We start from the raw sequence: 15,228 nt of genomic DNA on the forward strand, positions 1-15,228 counted from the left end.
CAGGTCGAAAGCCTTTGTGAGATCTATGAAGGCTATAAAGAGTGGCTGTCGTTGTTCCCTGCATTTCTCCTGCAGTTGTCTAAGGGAGAATACCATATCAGTGGTGGACCTGTTGGCTCGGAATCCACACTGCGATTCTGGATAGACGCTCTCTGCAAGTACCTGGAGCCTCTTTAGTACAACTCGGGCAAACAGCTTTCCTACAACGCTAAGGAGAGAGATGCCGCGGTAGTTGTTGCAGTCACCCCTGTCACCTTTGTTCTTGTACAGCGTGATGATGTTTGCATCCCTCATGTCTTGAGGTACTCCACCTTCTCTCCAGCAGAGACAGAGGATTTCATGCAGCTCAGTGACGATGATCTCTTTGCAGCATTTTAGGACTTCAGCAGGGATGCTGTCTTTTCCAGGTGCCTTGCCAAAGGCAAGGGAGTCCAGGGCCACGTGAAGTTCTTCTAGGGTTGGTTCACTTCTAGGGTTGGTTCACTCCCTTCTTAATAATAATAATAATAATAATAATAATAATAATAATAATAATAATAAAGGGGGACTTTGCGTGGCACCCGGGTGGAACTGCAAGGTCCGCTCACTGGGCAGACGGATCTGCACAGATGCTGGACCCGGCCCCAGACTGCAGTTTGAGTGGCCCTGAACCAAGGGCATTACTACACAGGTCATTTTATTTCTAATCCCTTTCTTAATAATCCCCAGTGTGGAATTTACCAGAGTGGGGGCTCTCTTTGCCTGGACCTGCCTGCACAAAGCAAGGCAGGGACAAGCAGCACCAGACTGGGGCATGGGGCATTGTAGCATGAGATAGCACCACACTTTGAGGGAAGAGTCTGGGGCAGGTGAAAAAACTTACGTTGCGTCAAGGCACCCTTGAAGGGGGGAAAAAGCAGCATATTAATGAGATAGAAAATTTCTGAAACGTATCTGCCACTGAATCTTAGGGCCTATCCAAACCCTATCCAAATGCACTAAATCCTGCAATGGGGGAGCACTCAGAGACTCCTCAAGGTAAGGGGACATTTGTGTCCTTACTTTGGGCCTGCATTGCAGCTGCATCAGTGCTGGAAGGCTGGATAGGATTGGCACCTAAGTACATTATGGCACAGTTAAAATTTGACTTTTGTTGGATCAACAGTGCTGAGAAAGAAAATGCCAGACTGTAAACCACAGAAGGCTCAAGACAAATAAGAGCATGCAGATGAAAAGACAAGAAGCAGAAAGCTCTAAGAGGCCTATTCAGATTCATCTATATTACAAAGCCCTAACAGCCCAAACCAGACAAAGGACATCACCATATTCTGTAGGATTTCTGGATTCCAAGGTCCATTTAATAATCCTAATAGTAATTAAATAGATTTATCTCAAAAATTATCTCAGAAATTCTATTGCTTTTCCCCTAGGAACAATCTCAGATTCCTTAAACCAGGAGTGCCCAAACCACGGCCCTCAAGGACCTCCAATCTGGCCCATGGGGAGCCCCTAGTCTCCAATGAGCCTCTGGCCCTCCAGAGACTTGCTGGAGCCTGCGCTGGCCTGATGCATCTGCTCTCAGCGTGACAACCTCTTGCATAAGCTGTGGGATAAGGGCTCCCTCCATTATTTGCTGTTTCACGTCTGTGATGCAGCAGCAGCAGCAAAGGAAAGGCTGACCTTGCTTTGTGCAAGGCCTTTTATAGGCCTTGAGTTATTGCAAGACCTTCATTCATTCATATAAGTTTCATCTCCAATATATTCATTTATGTAAATTTATTCAAATTTGAAATGCAGATTAATTTTTTTTTTCCAACACAGGCCCCTGACACATTGTCAGAGAGGTGATGTGGCCCTCCTACCAAAAAGTTTGGACACCTCTGCCTTAAACCATCGCAGCCACTGCTGACTCATCCAAGACTACATACAGCATGAGGCATAAGGAGTGAATACTGGTGACAGTGTTCTCAGTCGTGGGACTACCATTAGGTCCAGTGGGGCGAGGCACTTGGATCCCATGGAAACCTCTCTGAGGCTCCCAACGGGGGAGGAAACTATGCTTCCAGTTTCCCAGAAGCACAGTTTATAACATCAGGGAACCTCAGAGAGGCTTCCCCAATGAGGGTAGAGATCGTGAGAGGCTCCATGAGGGGGGGGGCAGATTTTTGCAAGTGGGGAGCACCATTGCGGACCTTTGCCCTGGGCATGGGGCTGTGGAGGTCCGCTGCTGAATGTTCTTCTTCCTATACTGGTGGTAACAGGCAGGGATGGGAAAACCCAGCATGGTGCAACTTGAGTCAAATCTAGAGTTTCTACCCCCTGCGACTTGACTTGAAAATGAGTCATAGACATTTTCCGAGTCACCCAGTTACTCCTTCATGACTCGATAGGACTTGAATCAAGTTGGCCCCTCCTTTACAAAGCCTGCCATGGCTCCAGAGCGGGAAATGGGCCTGCTGCCCATTCATGTGTTGGAATTCACTTTAAATGCTCCCCTGATGTCCCCTCCCATCTGTAAACAGGGTGGGAGGGGGTAGGAGGCACTGCGAGACATCGCAGACAGAAGCGACAAGAGGGAGGAGGTTCATGCGCAGCAGCTGTGAGGCTTACCAAGATAACCTGATCCTTGGCAGCTCTACTCAGAAGTAGTCCCACTGTAGCCGGTCATTCAATGAGGCTTCCACCGCCCAAGTAACAATGGAGTGCCTCACAGCAGCCATGCAGTGAAAGCATGATTGCTATGAACTGCCTCCCTCCCACTTCCCTGCCTCCTCCCCCTCCCTAGACTTCTACAGCCAGTCGTAAGCCAATAATGTCTTTGGCTCCTTCTTCTGCCCTACCTCAACCAAAGAAAATACCAGACTGCCAATCCTTTGTCCAGTGATCATCAAAGGAAAAGAGAACCCAGTCCCACCTCTCCCATTCATTGCAAAAGCAAAACATTTACCCTCTTGGCTGCAACTTTCCTGCTGCTCTCCTGGTCGGAATGCTGGCCCCATGAGGATTTTCTTGCCGCAAAAACAGTAAGCAAGCACCCCCAAACAGACTTGAATCCACACGCAGTGCTGAGAGGGACAAGTGGCGAGTCAGTGGGGCACTGACTCAAGTGTTTTTCAGAGTCTTCCACATGCGCGAACAAGTCATCCAAAATCACGCATTTTTACAACTCGAGCCTTCAGTCACTGACTCAAGTTCCCAACCCTGGTGACATTATACATAGCTGGGAGAAAGGGAGATATGCTGCATCTAATACTTTGGGTATATATTACATCAGCACCAGTGGGGCAGTTGCTGAATAGAAGGGGGAGTTATTTAACTCCCATTTTTGCCTGACCCACAAGTGTACACATTTGGTCCCTGTTGCGTATATGCAACGTTGGGCAGAAATGGCTTAAGCAAAAGAGCCTCTCTTTTTAGTCCTCTTTGTTTGCAATGGGCTAAATGGAGTCATTAAAGCAATCAAGGTTAAGGAAGTGATAACATTTCATCGATTGATCCTTTTAACTAGGTACTGTGGAAGCCCTGATTTGAGGGATAATTCTTCCATGTTTTTCTTAAGACTGTTGACCAGTTTCTACTGAACTCTGCAATGTTTATAGCAATAGTCATAAAATAAGGAGGTGGTACACATTAACAGTAGATGCACATCTTAATTAGAAGATTGTAATTTATTTGGCAATAAACAGTCATTCACAATGTTTTTGTACTAGCCCAATGTAGGGGAAAAAAAGGCAAACTCAAGATTCTTCCTCTATTGTCTTTTTTTGTTTTGGTAAGTATTAAGCCAAATAGAACACCTGGGTGCTATAAAGACTTGCTGCCTCTGTAAGCATTTCATTTCTGTAACACTTTGGGACAAATAATTATTTCTGCAACAAAGAATTGCCAAAAAAAGAAAGAAAAAAAGTATACCCACACTGATTTCTGTGCTTAATGCTCAACATATCAAAAAATAAGTGAAACTCTAAACATGCAGATAAACACATTCAGTCTGATGGAGGTTTTTCTAGGAGCTGTCTTTTGTGCAAAGAAAAGAAAAAGTGAAAAGAAGCAGAAATTCCAAGGTTCAAATACTTACTGTGAAGATAAGGGATTGTGTTGATTATCCATTCATCAGTCAACACTCCAGTTTTTGATATCTCAGTGCATTTCAATTGACTTGAAGATTGTCTTGATTCAGTCCAACAAACTGTGTCCTTGCTGTATATAAAATCTAGTGTTTGAATTCCGCTTCCTCTCACAGAACCAAGTGTAGATGCTCTAGTCCCATTTAGATATAGTACCTCAATAGTGTCTGAATTTGCAATCAAAAGAACTGGAGGTGTTTCATTAGGTTCTAAAAGCAAAAACATAAAAAGAGTAAAAACAAAGGTTAACTAACAGATAAAAACTATTGCACACCTCCTATTAAACAAAACGGAACATAAATAAGATATTGACCATGTAATAGACCACAGCAGTGGCAACCACCTTCTCCGTCCAGCACTGTTGGAGAAGGAAGGAAGGAAGGAAGGAAGGAAGGAAGGAAGGAAATAAATAAATAAATAAATAAATAAATGCCATGGTTCCTAATTTCCTCTCACTGCCATCAAAGTATGCCAACTAGAAGAAGGGGGTAAAAAAAAACAACTGCTATTGTTTCAGATTACCTTTTCACCTTGAGCCTTGTGAAGTGCCAAAGACAGGACAAGGTGATTTAGGGCCTCCTTTCCTTTCCTTACCAAGAGTATGCCATGCATCTCCCTGCTCTATGCTGTTCCTGTTTGTAATGAGCAGGAACAGTAGATGCTGGGTCCCTAGTGTTTTTCTCATGTAAAGGAAAGGGAGATAGGGCAGAAGGCCTCATTAGCCTGTTCTCCCCCTTCATTCATGAGGGGTACAAGTGCACAGGCAGCATTCTGAGGGTTTCAGGCAGCATGACGGTGGAGGGTTCAGGCAACCTGGGTGCATTACCACATCAGGTTACAGGCTGGCAACCTTCAGTCTTGAAAGACTATGGTATAAACCTACAGCACCCAGTATTCCCAGGCGGCCTCCCATCCAAGTACTAACCAGGCCTGACCCTGCTTAGCTTCTGAGACCAGATGAGATCAGGCATGTGCAGGGTGATTTTTACCCTGCTGAAGAAAAGGTACTAGTGCTTGTGGCCATGAAGATCCATTTTGGAAAAAGCACTGTGATATCATTTTAGAAGATGCTGAAGTATGCCATAAAAAAAAACACTCATTGGTGATTCTGCTGACTGTACTGAATCAGTGTTTGATTTTAATATTAATCAAGTACAGTCAAGAGCATCACAGGCATGCATCTTCAGTACCACAGAGGCTTTTCAGAGCACTGTCATTTTAAAAAGATAAGAGCAAAAATTAACTGATGCTGGAGATTCCACTGGGCTTATGTATTATAGTGCTGGGGCACAGGCCTAGAGAGGAAAAAGTTGCCTTAGATTTTAGCTCCACAACAATACTGTGAGATAAGTTAGGCAGAGAAACAGTAGCTAAGTCAAAGCTTAAAAATGAATAGGCAGCCCAATCCCACACAAACTAATCAGCACTGATGCAGCTGTGTCAATGGGGTGTGCACGGCATCCCGCATGGAGTCCCAGAGGCCTCCTTGAGGTAAGAAAACATTTGTTCTCTTTCCCCAGGGCAATCCTTCGCTGTCCTGATGCGTTTATTTGTACCTGTGCCAGCAATTTGCTGGGGCAGGTTTTGGGTAGATGGATCTAGGCAGGGAAGGGGGATAGGATATCGCCAGAGCCACTGCTGCTAATAATTGCACACTTCCTGTGTTTTTTTAAACAAAGAAAAGAAGCCACAGAAAAGTCACAAAAAATTTCTCCCAATTCTAATCTGCTGTATTATAAGCATGACCCATTATAAGATGCCAATACATGATACACTGTACTATGCTTTACAAAAAAACAACCCTACTCAACTAACTGATTTAGCAGTACCTCCTCTCTCTCTCTCTCTCTCTCTCTCTCTCTCTCTCTCTGTGTATCAGCCTTCAGTTTCTTGACAGATATCACTCATAATATCATAGTTCAATCCTATTCTTGAAATATGTCAATATATCACCAGATATGCCAGGGCCCTGCCAGAGTACAAGTCTGCCTGCCAACAGATGTGTCACAAACATCAGTGCAACACTGGAAAAATACCTCAGCAACACAACTTGGATGCCACTCAGATGTCAGTGCAACTCTGCCAGTGGAGAGGCCGATTGGGGCAGAATGGTGGGGGACCATGGGATGAGGAACAGTCAGTGCATGCCTTCAGTTGATGGATATGCATGTGATGTTGGAAAAATGCTATGCCAACAACAGAGCTGACATAGGCAAGAGTAAATGATCAATGGGGGAAAGTGAAAACAGCAAAAACTGCACCCCCATTGCCCTTGCTCATTTTCATACACCACAGCATATGATACAGACTACATGTGGCAGCCAATCACAGCACATTAACACCAGTACTAAAGCCCCTTCCAGGGAGGCTACAGCTCAGATGAGATGTGGCATGGGGCTATACCTCCCTGGTAGCAAACAATCTCTTGTCCTTCACAACATGTGTGGCAAGATATTTTGTTTCGTCTTATCATCTCAGACTTCCTCCTACAGGCATTCTGTCCCAGGAAGTCCCTACACACAAGCACCCAACTGGAACGTCTACCTTACCATCCCAACAGGAATGCAAGGACAGTGAACCCCACACAGATAAACAAAGAGGGGAGGGACTCAAGCTGTTGCCATGGAGAGAGTTGAGAGACATGGCACAGGTATAAGCAGACTCAGCAGGCTAGTGCAAGTTTACCCTGAAGAAGCCTCTAGAGGTCAACCCCCTCACCCCACAGGATTCCACAGGTGCCACATCGGTGGTGCTGCATCGCTGTGCAGGGTGTTTTGGATTGGGCTGTCCATCAAATGTTTTTCCATCTATTATGTGGGCCCGGATGCTGGAAGAAGCCATAATTATATTCACTGAATATCTGTGAAATGCTTTATCCTACATATGATTTGCCAACTACTTTTAGATCACATATAGCACTAATAAGAAGCTTAGCCAAACTCACTGCATGCATCACTCACAGCTTTCTGATGACAATCAGTACTTTGTCTCTTCACCTCTGTTTCACAGTGAAGGTCTGCATACCTTAGGCATAAGCTATCAGAAACGTCTCATTCATCCGCAGGGGTTCATGCAGCAAACCATCCTGTAGAATAATGCCCTTGGCATGCCAAGCGATTAGCCTAGCTTTTACTATAGAACTTGTAGTCAGTTACTCTTCTCTTATTCCTTTCTGAAAACATCTTGCTGTGCTCCTGCTCTATCTCCAGTGACCTCTTTCTTTCTCTAAGCGTTCCTTTTGCTTTGCTAGACTCTATTCGCCATCTCAAGTTTAGCTAAGATCTCTGATGCAAAGAGCCCTGAAGCCATATAAAGAACAGAAGTAGATAAACAAGCCGAACCTTTTCGTTGTTGTGTTTTGAATGCATTAATGCAGGCTCTGCAAATTGTAAGGCCACACCTCTTGTGACAATGAGAATATAATTAGGCTAAATGAGTTTTAAAATATCCAAATAATGATGCTATACTTAACGTTTTAATGAGACATGAAAATGGCACACCTCTAACCCATGAACAAAAAAGGCCCTAATTATATTCCTCTTGCTCAAAGAGTAGTTAGTTTTCTCCTTGACTGTGGCTAGGATGATGAAAGACTTGCATTCTCTTCCTATCCGTTTTTTACTTGAACTTCAGATCAATAAACAGTGTCATGACACATAGGAAACAGAGGCTTTTTCCCTACGCGCTGCCACTATCACTTGCAACTCTATTGCTGAAGAAATTTTTAGAGGCATCAGAGGAAGCTCTTTCTTGTAGAAGATTTTCTACAAGGAAAAAATGAAAAAAAAAATTGAATTTACAACTAACTTTGAATCATCCAGCTGTATTAAGAATCATTTATATTGGGTGTCTGAACCAGATGGGAAAACTTTAGATATTGCTAGGATTAACACTGAGGGCACCTGAAAAATAATATTTGAAAGAAATCATAAGGGAAAAATAATTTCTTTTCAAAATGCCTGAAAAAAGGAGGTAATCTAGATTTGAAATCGTGAAACTTTAACTCAGGGTGCTTCTTACAAGAGCATTCATTGAACCTATAAAGTCAATTTGTTCAGGATCTTTTTCTGAAAGAGCAGAAAAATCATGTACAACAAAGGCTGAGTAGACACTTTTTAATCAAACTGCAGCTCTTTTCTTCCATAATGCATTATCCTATGGATCTGCTCTAAGTGAGGCATGCAACCTTGCATGAACTTTTGCAAGACAGACCATTTTTTTCAGACACTACAGATTTTAATAGCTATTTTGAATATTATTTTTTCTTGCATTGACTATAATATAGTTCTCCTGAATGCTGGCAAATAATGAACATTTTGAATCTTTAGCAAAACAAGTTTTAATCTATTCTTGTTCTGACAAAGTGTTCTGAGCCGCTTTCAGTTACACAGAGGTGAATCCTATAGTCTGTTAATCAACAAAAATATTAACAAAAGCCAACATTATTTTTGAGAGAGCAGCTGCAGTCTGGTTGTTAAAGAAATACTGTAATTTTTTTAAAGGATGTTGCACACTAAGGACCCAATCCTATCCAACTTTCTGACATCAATACAAGGTGTACACTGCATTCTGCGGTGGAGGTGGGGATAGTCACAGAGGCCTCCTCAAGGTAAGAGAACATTTGTTCTCAGGATTGCATTATGGCTGCATCAGCATTGGAAAGTTGGATAGGATTGGGCCCTAAATGATTTTAAGAAGTCTGGTCATGACTTTATGACAGCTATTTCAGCATTCTCATTGTTGAATCTTGTTCTGGAAGCTTAATGGGAAAGTTAAAAATCTACACAAATGAACCCTCACATTTATTGTATAGAGTGAAAAAATATTACTCCTCAATGTACAATGCAGCTGCTCCTGCTATGCATTTTAGGGGCATTAACTATTTTACTGATCTATGTAATAATGGGTTCAATGAGATGTCATAATGCTTGTTGGAATCCTACTGCAAACCATCATATAGCACAATTTAAATTGAGGCCTGAGCTTGATAGAAGTATTTCAGTGGCTCACACACTCTAGCTAAACAAAAGACTTCCGTTGATTGTAGATAACCTTATGGTGGTGTCTCATCAAAGGTTTTTCCATATGTTCAGTTGATGGTAAATTTGACAACTGACGTGGAAAGTTGTAAGACAGTGCGAGAAATGTGATATATGTATTTTATTCTATTGCAGATCCTTGCTGTTGTTTTTAATATTTTAGAAATGCTTAGCTTTGTTATGAACTACTTCCTTTAACCACTTTTTGTATCATAAGTGCAAAACTATACATGTATTAGAGATCTGCTGGTAAATGAATAATTTCAGGTTTCAAGCAAATGGCTTTATCTATTCATTTCAATTCTGCTATCTCATGACTAACTTTCTCCAAATACAGCTATGATTCTGCAAAAACGGCTGTCAGAGAACAACAGCTGTGCCTGTTTTCTGAGATGAAACCAATCAGCTAATTGTGACACAGGAATACACAAGAATTTCAGTTTATCATGATTTGCATACACCACTCTATGGGCACAATCCTAACCCACTTTCTAGAACTGGCATAAGGGCAGTGCTGCTCCAAGGGAAGGGAACAAACATTCCCTTACTTTGAGGAGGGCTCTGTGAGTGCCATCCAACTGCAGGATGCAGCACACGTCCTATTGGCACAGCTATGCTAGTGCTGAAAAGTTGGTTAGGATTTGGGCCTAAGTAATTGAGGCCTCTTGGCAGAGCAGTTCCCTGCAACACACAGTCTGCTATTAAGTACTGTTATTTATTTATTTGTTTGTTTGTTTGTTCATATTTTTATACCGCCCTTCCACCAAAGAGCTCAGGGCGGTTTACACAGCTGCTCCTCCCCTCCTTCTTGTCCTCACAACAACCCTGTAAGGTAGGTGAGGCTGAGAGAAAGTGACTGGCCCAAGGTCACCCAGGAAGCTTTGTGGCTGAGGGGAGATTTGAACCTGGATCATCCAGGGCTGAGTCCACCTCCCAAACCACTACACCATCCTGTTTAAGCAGTAAGACCCCCCCCCCCCTTAAAGCACATGCTTTGACAAGTGCTGTAGAGAACAGTGGCCCCTGAGGGTTTAATACGTGGACAGTTGGGACTTGCATATTTACATCTCAGTTCACTAAATATATCCCTATAATTTGTTCTTATAGCACCTCCTTCCAAAGTGTCAGTTCTCTAATAAACTCCTGGGTCTTTATAGAAGCATGCATCTATGCTTGCCTCCATGTTTTTCTGTGTATTTTCCATTGACCTGGAACTCTAGAAACTTTGTATTGGGAGCCCCCACCCTTGAAGATTAGCTCTGCCTACAATTCCAGCCTCTCTTATTAGACTGGTTGAATACGAATTACTGTTCTTTGCAGAAGCCACCAAAAATACTGACAAATATTTCCTTCATTAAAAACAGTGGAGCTAGAGAATTAGTGCTTATCTCTAGTTAATTGCCAGTTGTGAATATTTTATGTTACTGTATCAGCAGTGACACCTGCTAAATCCCACTAAAATGACATTCTTGAGGAATGACAAGTGAAAGAAATATTAAAATGGATTTTTGCTGCATAGTCTTCTTTTGTATTATGTTGTTATATTAAAAATCCATTGCTATGCTTAGCAGATCAATAGAAAATCTAAACAAGTTTCATTTCTTGGTCTTATCAGCAACTTTAAGCATACACTATGCAGTCCCAGAAGCACACACTTCCATGGTACTAAATCTGTTTTAGTTTCCGGTGTGCAGTATGATACATTTCTAGAACAGTGAGTTCAAACATTTCTCCTTCCGATATGCCACTTTTTGGCATAAAAAATTAAGCAACAGAACAATCCTATTCAGGTTTAGTTTGAACTAAGGGTCCAATCCTTTCCAACTTCCCGGCTCAGATGCAACCTTGCCACTGGGGCGTGCACTGCATCTTGTGGAAGTCACGGAGGCCTCCTGAAAAGTAAGGTAACATTTGTTCCCTTACCTTGGGGAGCCACTGAGGCTGCATTGGCACTGGAAAGTTGGACAGGGTTGGGCCTTACTCCCAGGTAGGTGTGCTTAGGATTCTAGCCCTAGTAAATTTTGGTTTTATTTTTCCCTTGCAGAATGTTTTCCTTGAACAGTAGCCACAAGTATAATTTGCATCCCCTTTGACACCCATTAGAACTGGTAGATTTCTTTTTCTTTTCTTTTTGTAGCAAATGAGACACGACCCCGTTAGGGTCATTATGCATGCTGATGGTGAACAGATTGCAGGGAATGCGAAAATAGGCTGCAGAGTCAATGCACTGACTAGGGAAATCCTTCCTTCAATTTGGCTTCATTAAACCAAACTTGCTAATTCCCTTAAATGCTTAGTTTATTATTGGTAATGAAAATATGCATTAATTATCTAATGAGACATGTTATTAATATCATGAAATCCAACCCTGTTGGGATGCTTCTCAGGCCCAATATCCAAAGGGAATAATTACCTTCTGATATTTTTATTTTAGGTAGTCTTGCATTATTATAAACAGTCATCAGCGTATAGGGGGGAAATATCTAGTGAGATTAAGGTGAAGGGTAGGCTTGGCTGATCCACTAATTCGGTTTGACTGGAACCATTTGCTTGCATTAGTTAATCCTTTTCAAATGGTATTTGAGTAATAAGAAACCTTTCCACTTCTGTATTGATAAAGATTCTAACCAATGCCTTTGGCGGCTGCATTTCTTTTCTCAAGGGAATTCCTTTCTGTGACATCCAGAAAATTCTGTTTGTTCTTTAAAAAAAATGATAAAAATCCACCAATATTTTTATATAATTTATCATGCTTACTAAGATAGATATCATTTATGGAGGAGAAAAATAAAGCAAAAGGAACTGAGAAAATTAGGCTGCAATCCTATACACACTTACCTGGAAGCAAGTACCATTGAATTTAATGGAGTGTATTTCTGAGCAGACAGACATAGGATTGTGCTGTAAATTGCATAACTAACAAGGTATTTTTACTTACCCCTTTTAACTTTGCAAGACTTTTTGTCTGGCTGAAGCAGATAACCTTCCACACAGCTGCAGACATATGATCCATTTGTATTTTCACAAGTTTGGCTGCAGATCCCATACAGATTACATTCATTTAAATCTGAAGAGAAGAGTAAAATTGTTTAATTATAAGCAACAGAAGTGTCTTTCCAAGCCTTTGCTCCAGACAAAGCACTATACGTTTAGTGCTTCCTAAGTTTAGTGTTATTCCAAATTAACAGGCCAAATTTGCCCATGAAATTAGCTAACTAATAAAGCAGGTCAAACCATTTGAGGGTTGGTCACAAAATAGGTGGTAACTTGTAAATAGCTCATTAGGATCAAGAAATACTTTCCCAACATAAAAACACATTCACAGCCCAATCCTATCCTCGGCAGCGCCCAGTGGTGCAGCAGCACTGAAATGACTACCACTGGATCCAATGGGTGCTGAGCTAGCACTGCAAGTCTTCTTGGGTAAGGGAGTATTTGCTCCCTTACTCTGGGTAATGCAACTGAGGCGCCAATGGGTCTCCTCAGATCTGCACCCACTTTTGAGTTGCTATAAGAACATAAGAACATAAGAACAGCCCCACTGGATCAGGCCATAGGCCCATCTAGTCCAGCTTCCTGTATCTTACAGCGACCCACCAAATGCCCCAGGGAGCACACCAGATAACAAGAGACCTCATCCTAGTGCCCTCCCTTGCATCTGGCATTCTGACATAGCCCATTTCTAAAATCAGGAGGTTGCGCATACCCATCATGGCTTGTAACCCGTAATGGATTTTTCCTCCAGAAACTTGTCCAATCCCCTTTTAAAGGCGTCCAGGCTAGACGCCATCACCACATCCTGTGGCAAGGAGTTCCACAGACCAACCACACGCTGAGTAAAGAAATATTTTCTCTTGTCTGTTCTAACTCTCCCAACACTCAATTTTAGTGGATGTCCCCTGGTTCTGGTGTTATGTGAGAGTGTAAAGAGCATCTCCCTATCCACTCTGTCCATCCCCTGCATAATTTTGTATGTCTCAATCATGTTCCCCCTCAGGCGTCTCTTTTCTAGGCTGAAGAGGCCCAAACGCCGTAGCCTTTCCTCATAAGGAAGGTGCCCCAGCCCCGTAATCATCTTAGCCTCTCCACTGGAGTCTATCTCCACTGTTACAAGAAAATTTTATTGTATTTCTGGTTATGCTACTATAATATCAAGAAATATTTTACAGGTCTTAATATAGGGGTGCCAGCATGCAAAATGAATTGTTCTCCCAGAAACACTGACCTACAGGCCTCATTTCCACTGTGGTCAGGCTTGGATTCTTGGTTGATTGTTTGCATTCTTCCCCCCTCCCCTCCAATCACACATCCTAGAAAGAAAATGATAATCTTTGTACCTCTAGCTGAATGCAACTTGGTAATCCTGTCAGAAAGTTTTCCTTTGTATCTACAGTTTGTATTTGCTTTCCTGAACAAGTCAGGAAAGTTAAGTCAGAATGCCAGATGTAGGGGAGGGCACCAGGATGAGGTCTCTTGTTATCTGGTGTGCTCCCTGGGGCATTTGGTGGGCCGCTGTGAGATGCAGGAAGCTGGACTAGATGGGCCTATGGCCTGATCCAGTGGGGCTGTTCTTATGTTCTTATGTTCTTATGAACGCAATTCCAGTAACGTCTGTATTTTGTACCAAAACAGTGGATTCAGTGGCATAGCTAATGATCGTGTAGCTCGGTGCCAAGCTCAAAATGATGCCCCGGAAGTTATGTCACAACCGGAAGTGATGTCATACCTTGGCTTTTAAAAAAGCAAAAATTGGGGAAAAACCTGCCTCCTCCCCCCAGAACCTCGCCACCCGCTTGCTCTGCTGCCAACCCCTGGTCAGTGGCATAGCTAATGCATCTACCTGCTACCTGAGGTCAAAGAAGATTTTGTAGCACTTCACGACAAAATAAAATTTAATTAAGTAAATTAAAAGTGTGCCCCTTATTAGTTAGAGATGCTGTGCTGGGCTGAAGAGGGACAGTTATTCTCCCCCTGCTAAATATAAGAGGAGTACCACTTGAGAAAAAAGTGCCTCTATCCAGTTAGCAGGGTAACTGTATTATGACACATGGAAATGAGAGCGGACTCCTATTAACACCTTATTGGTTCCATGCTGTATCATATAACATCTCATTGGTTCTCAGAAAAATCACTCATAGGTCAGTTTTGAATTAAGAAAATCCACTTGCTGTTCCATAAGGCAGTTGTTTTCATTTTCTGGTTAATTGGCCATAACCTTTGATAGAATACAGATATTCCAATGAAGTTTGTTTCCTTGCATTCTACATTAAATTACCTTTCCAATGATATATAACATGATGGTATTATTCGTACATACCAATTTTTTCACAATTTTGGCCACTAGTGTCAAGCTCATCTTGTTGCCCTCCTAAAGCTTGATGCCCAATGCAACTGCTACCCTTGCACCCGCTTTGCTATGCCACTGAGTGGATTATACCTGTATTTTGCATTAATTTAGGTAAACCTCATTTTAAGTTGCTAGACATCAACTGGCTCTAGAGTGCAAACTGTTACCTTGCACATGCCCAATCTCATCTGATCTTGGAAGCTAAGCAGGGTCAGGCCTGGTTAGTACTTGGATGGGAGACCGCCTGGGAATACCAAGTGCTGTAGGCTTCTACCATAGTCTTTCGAGACTGAAGGTTGCCAACCAGAGTGCTAATCTGTATTTTGAGTGTAAATCTGACACTGCTAGCCCTGTTTACTTGCATCCTGTTTGATTAAGAAGAATTCCCTTTATTCATACCCAAGTTACCCATTGGCACAGTAAAAGCAAACACCCTAAGTAACACATTTCCCCCCAAACATTTTGCTTACACATAAGCAACTTTTCAATATCCTTAAATACTAAGGGGGTTTGAGTAGCAAATGGTCACTCCCAGGGGTGTCGAAACACACTGCTCATAGAAACTGCTGCTCACAGACCAGATGCCCAGACAGGTATTTTCTCTCACCCCCACCCCCATTTTCCCTTCTCTCTCCATTTTTAGCTAGCAACTGGAGTTAGCAGAGCAGGAATCCCTGAAATCCTTCTCTACAACTCCCTTCCTTTTTCTGATTTCTTCAGATGCACCAAAGACACA

General features: G+C 42.4%; 1 protein-coding gene and 1 pseudogene across 1 annotated transcript in view; one reads left to right on the forward strand and one right to left on the reverse strand.

Moving 5' to 3' along the window:
* Window positions 1-15,228, reverse strand: part of LRP1B (LDL receptor related protein 1B) — a 796,682-nt gene that overhangs the window by 459,963 nt on the left and 321,491 nt on the right. The window contains exons 5-6 of the mRNA XM_066621533.1: window positions 12,084-12,212; window positions 4,058-4,315 (exon numbers count right to left, since the gene is read on the reverse strand). Of these exons, the coding sequence (XP_066477630.1) occupies window positions 4,058-4,315; window positions 12,084-12,212 (387 nt within the window). The remainder of the gene's footprint in view (window positions 1-4,057; window positions 4,316-12,083; window positions 12,213-15,228) is intronic.
* Window positions 14,639-14,761, forward strand: LOC136637335 (5S ribosomal RNA; annotated as a pseudogene).

This window comes from Tiliqua scincoides, chromosome 1, assembly GCF_035046505.1.
Source record: "Tiliqua scincoides isolate rTilSci1 chromosome 1, rTilSci1.hap2, whole genome shotgun sequence".
NCBI lineage: Eukaryota > Metazoa > Chordata > Lepidosauria > Squamata > Scincidae > Tiliqua > Tiliqua scincoides.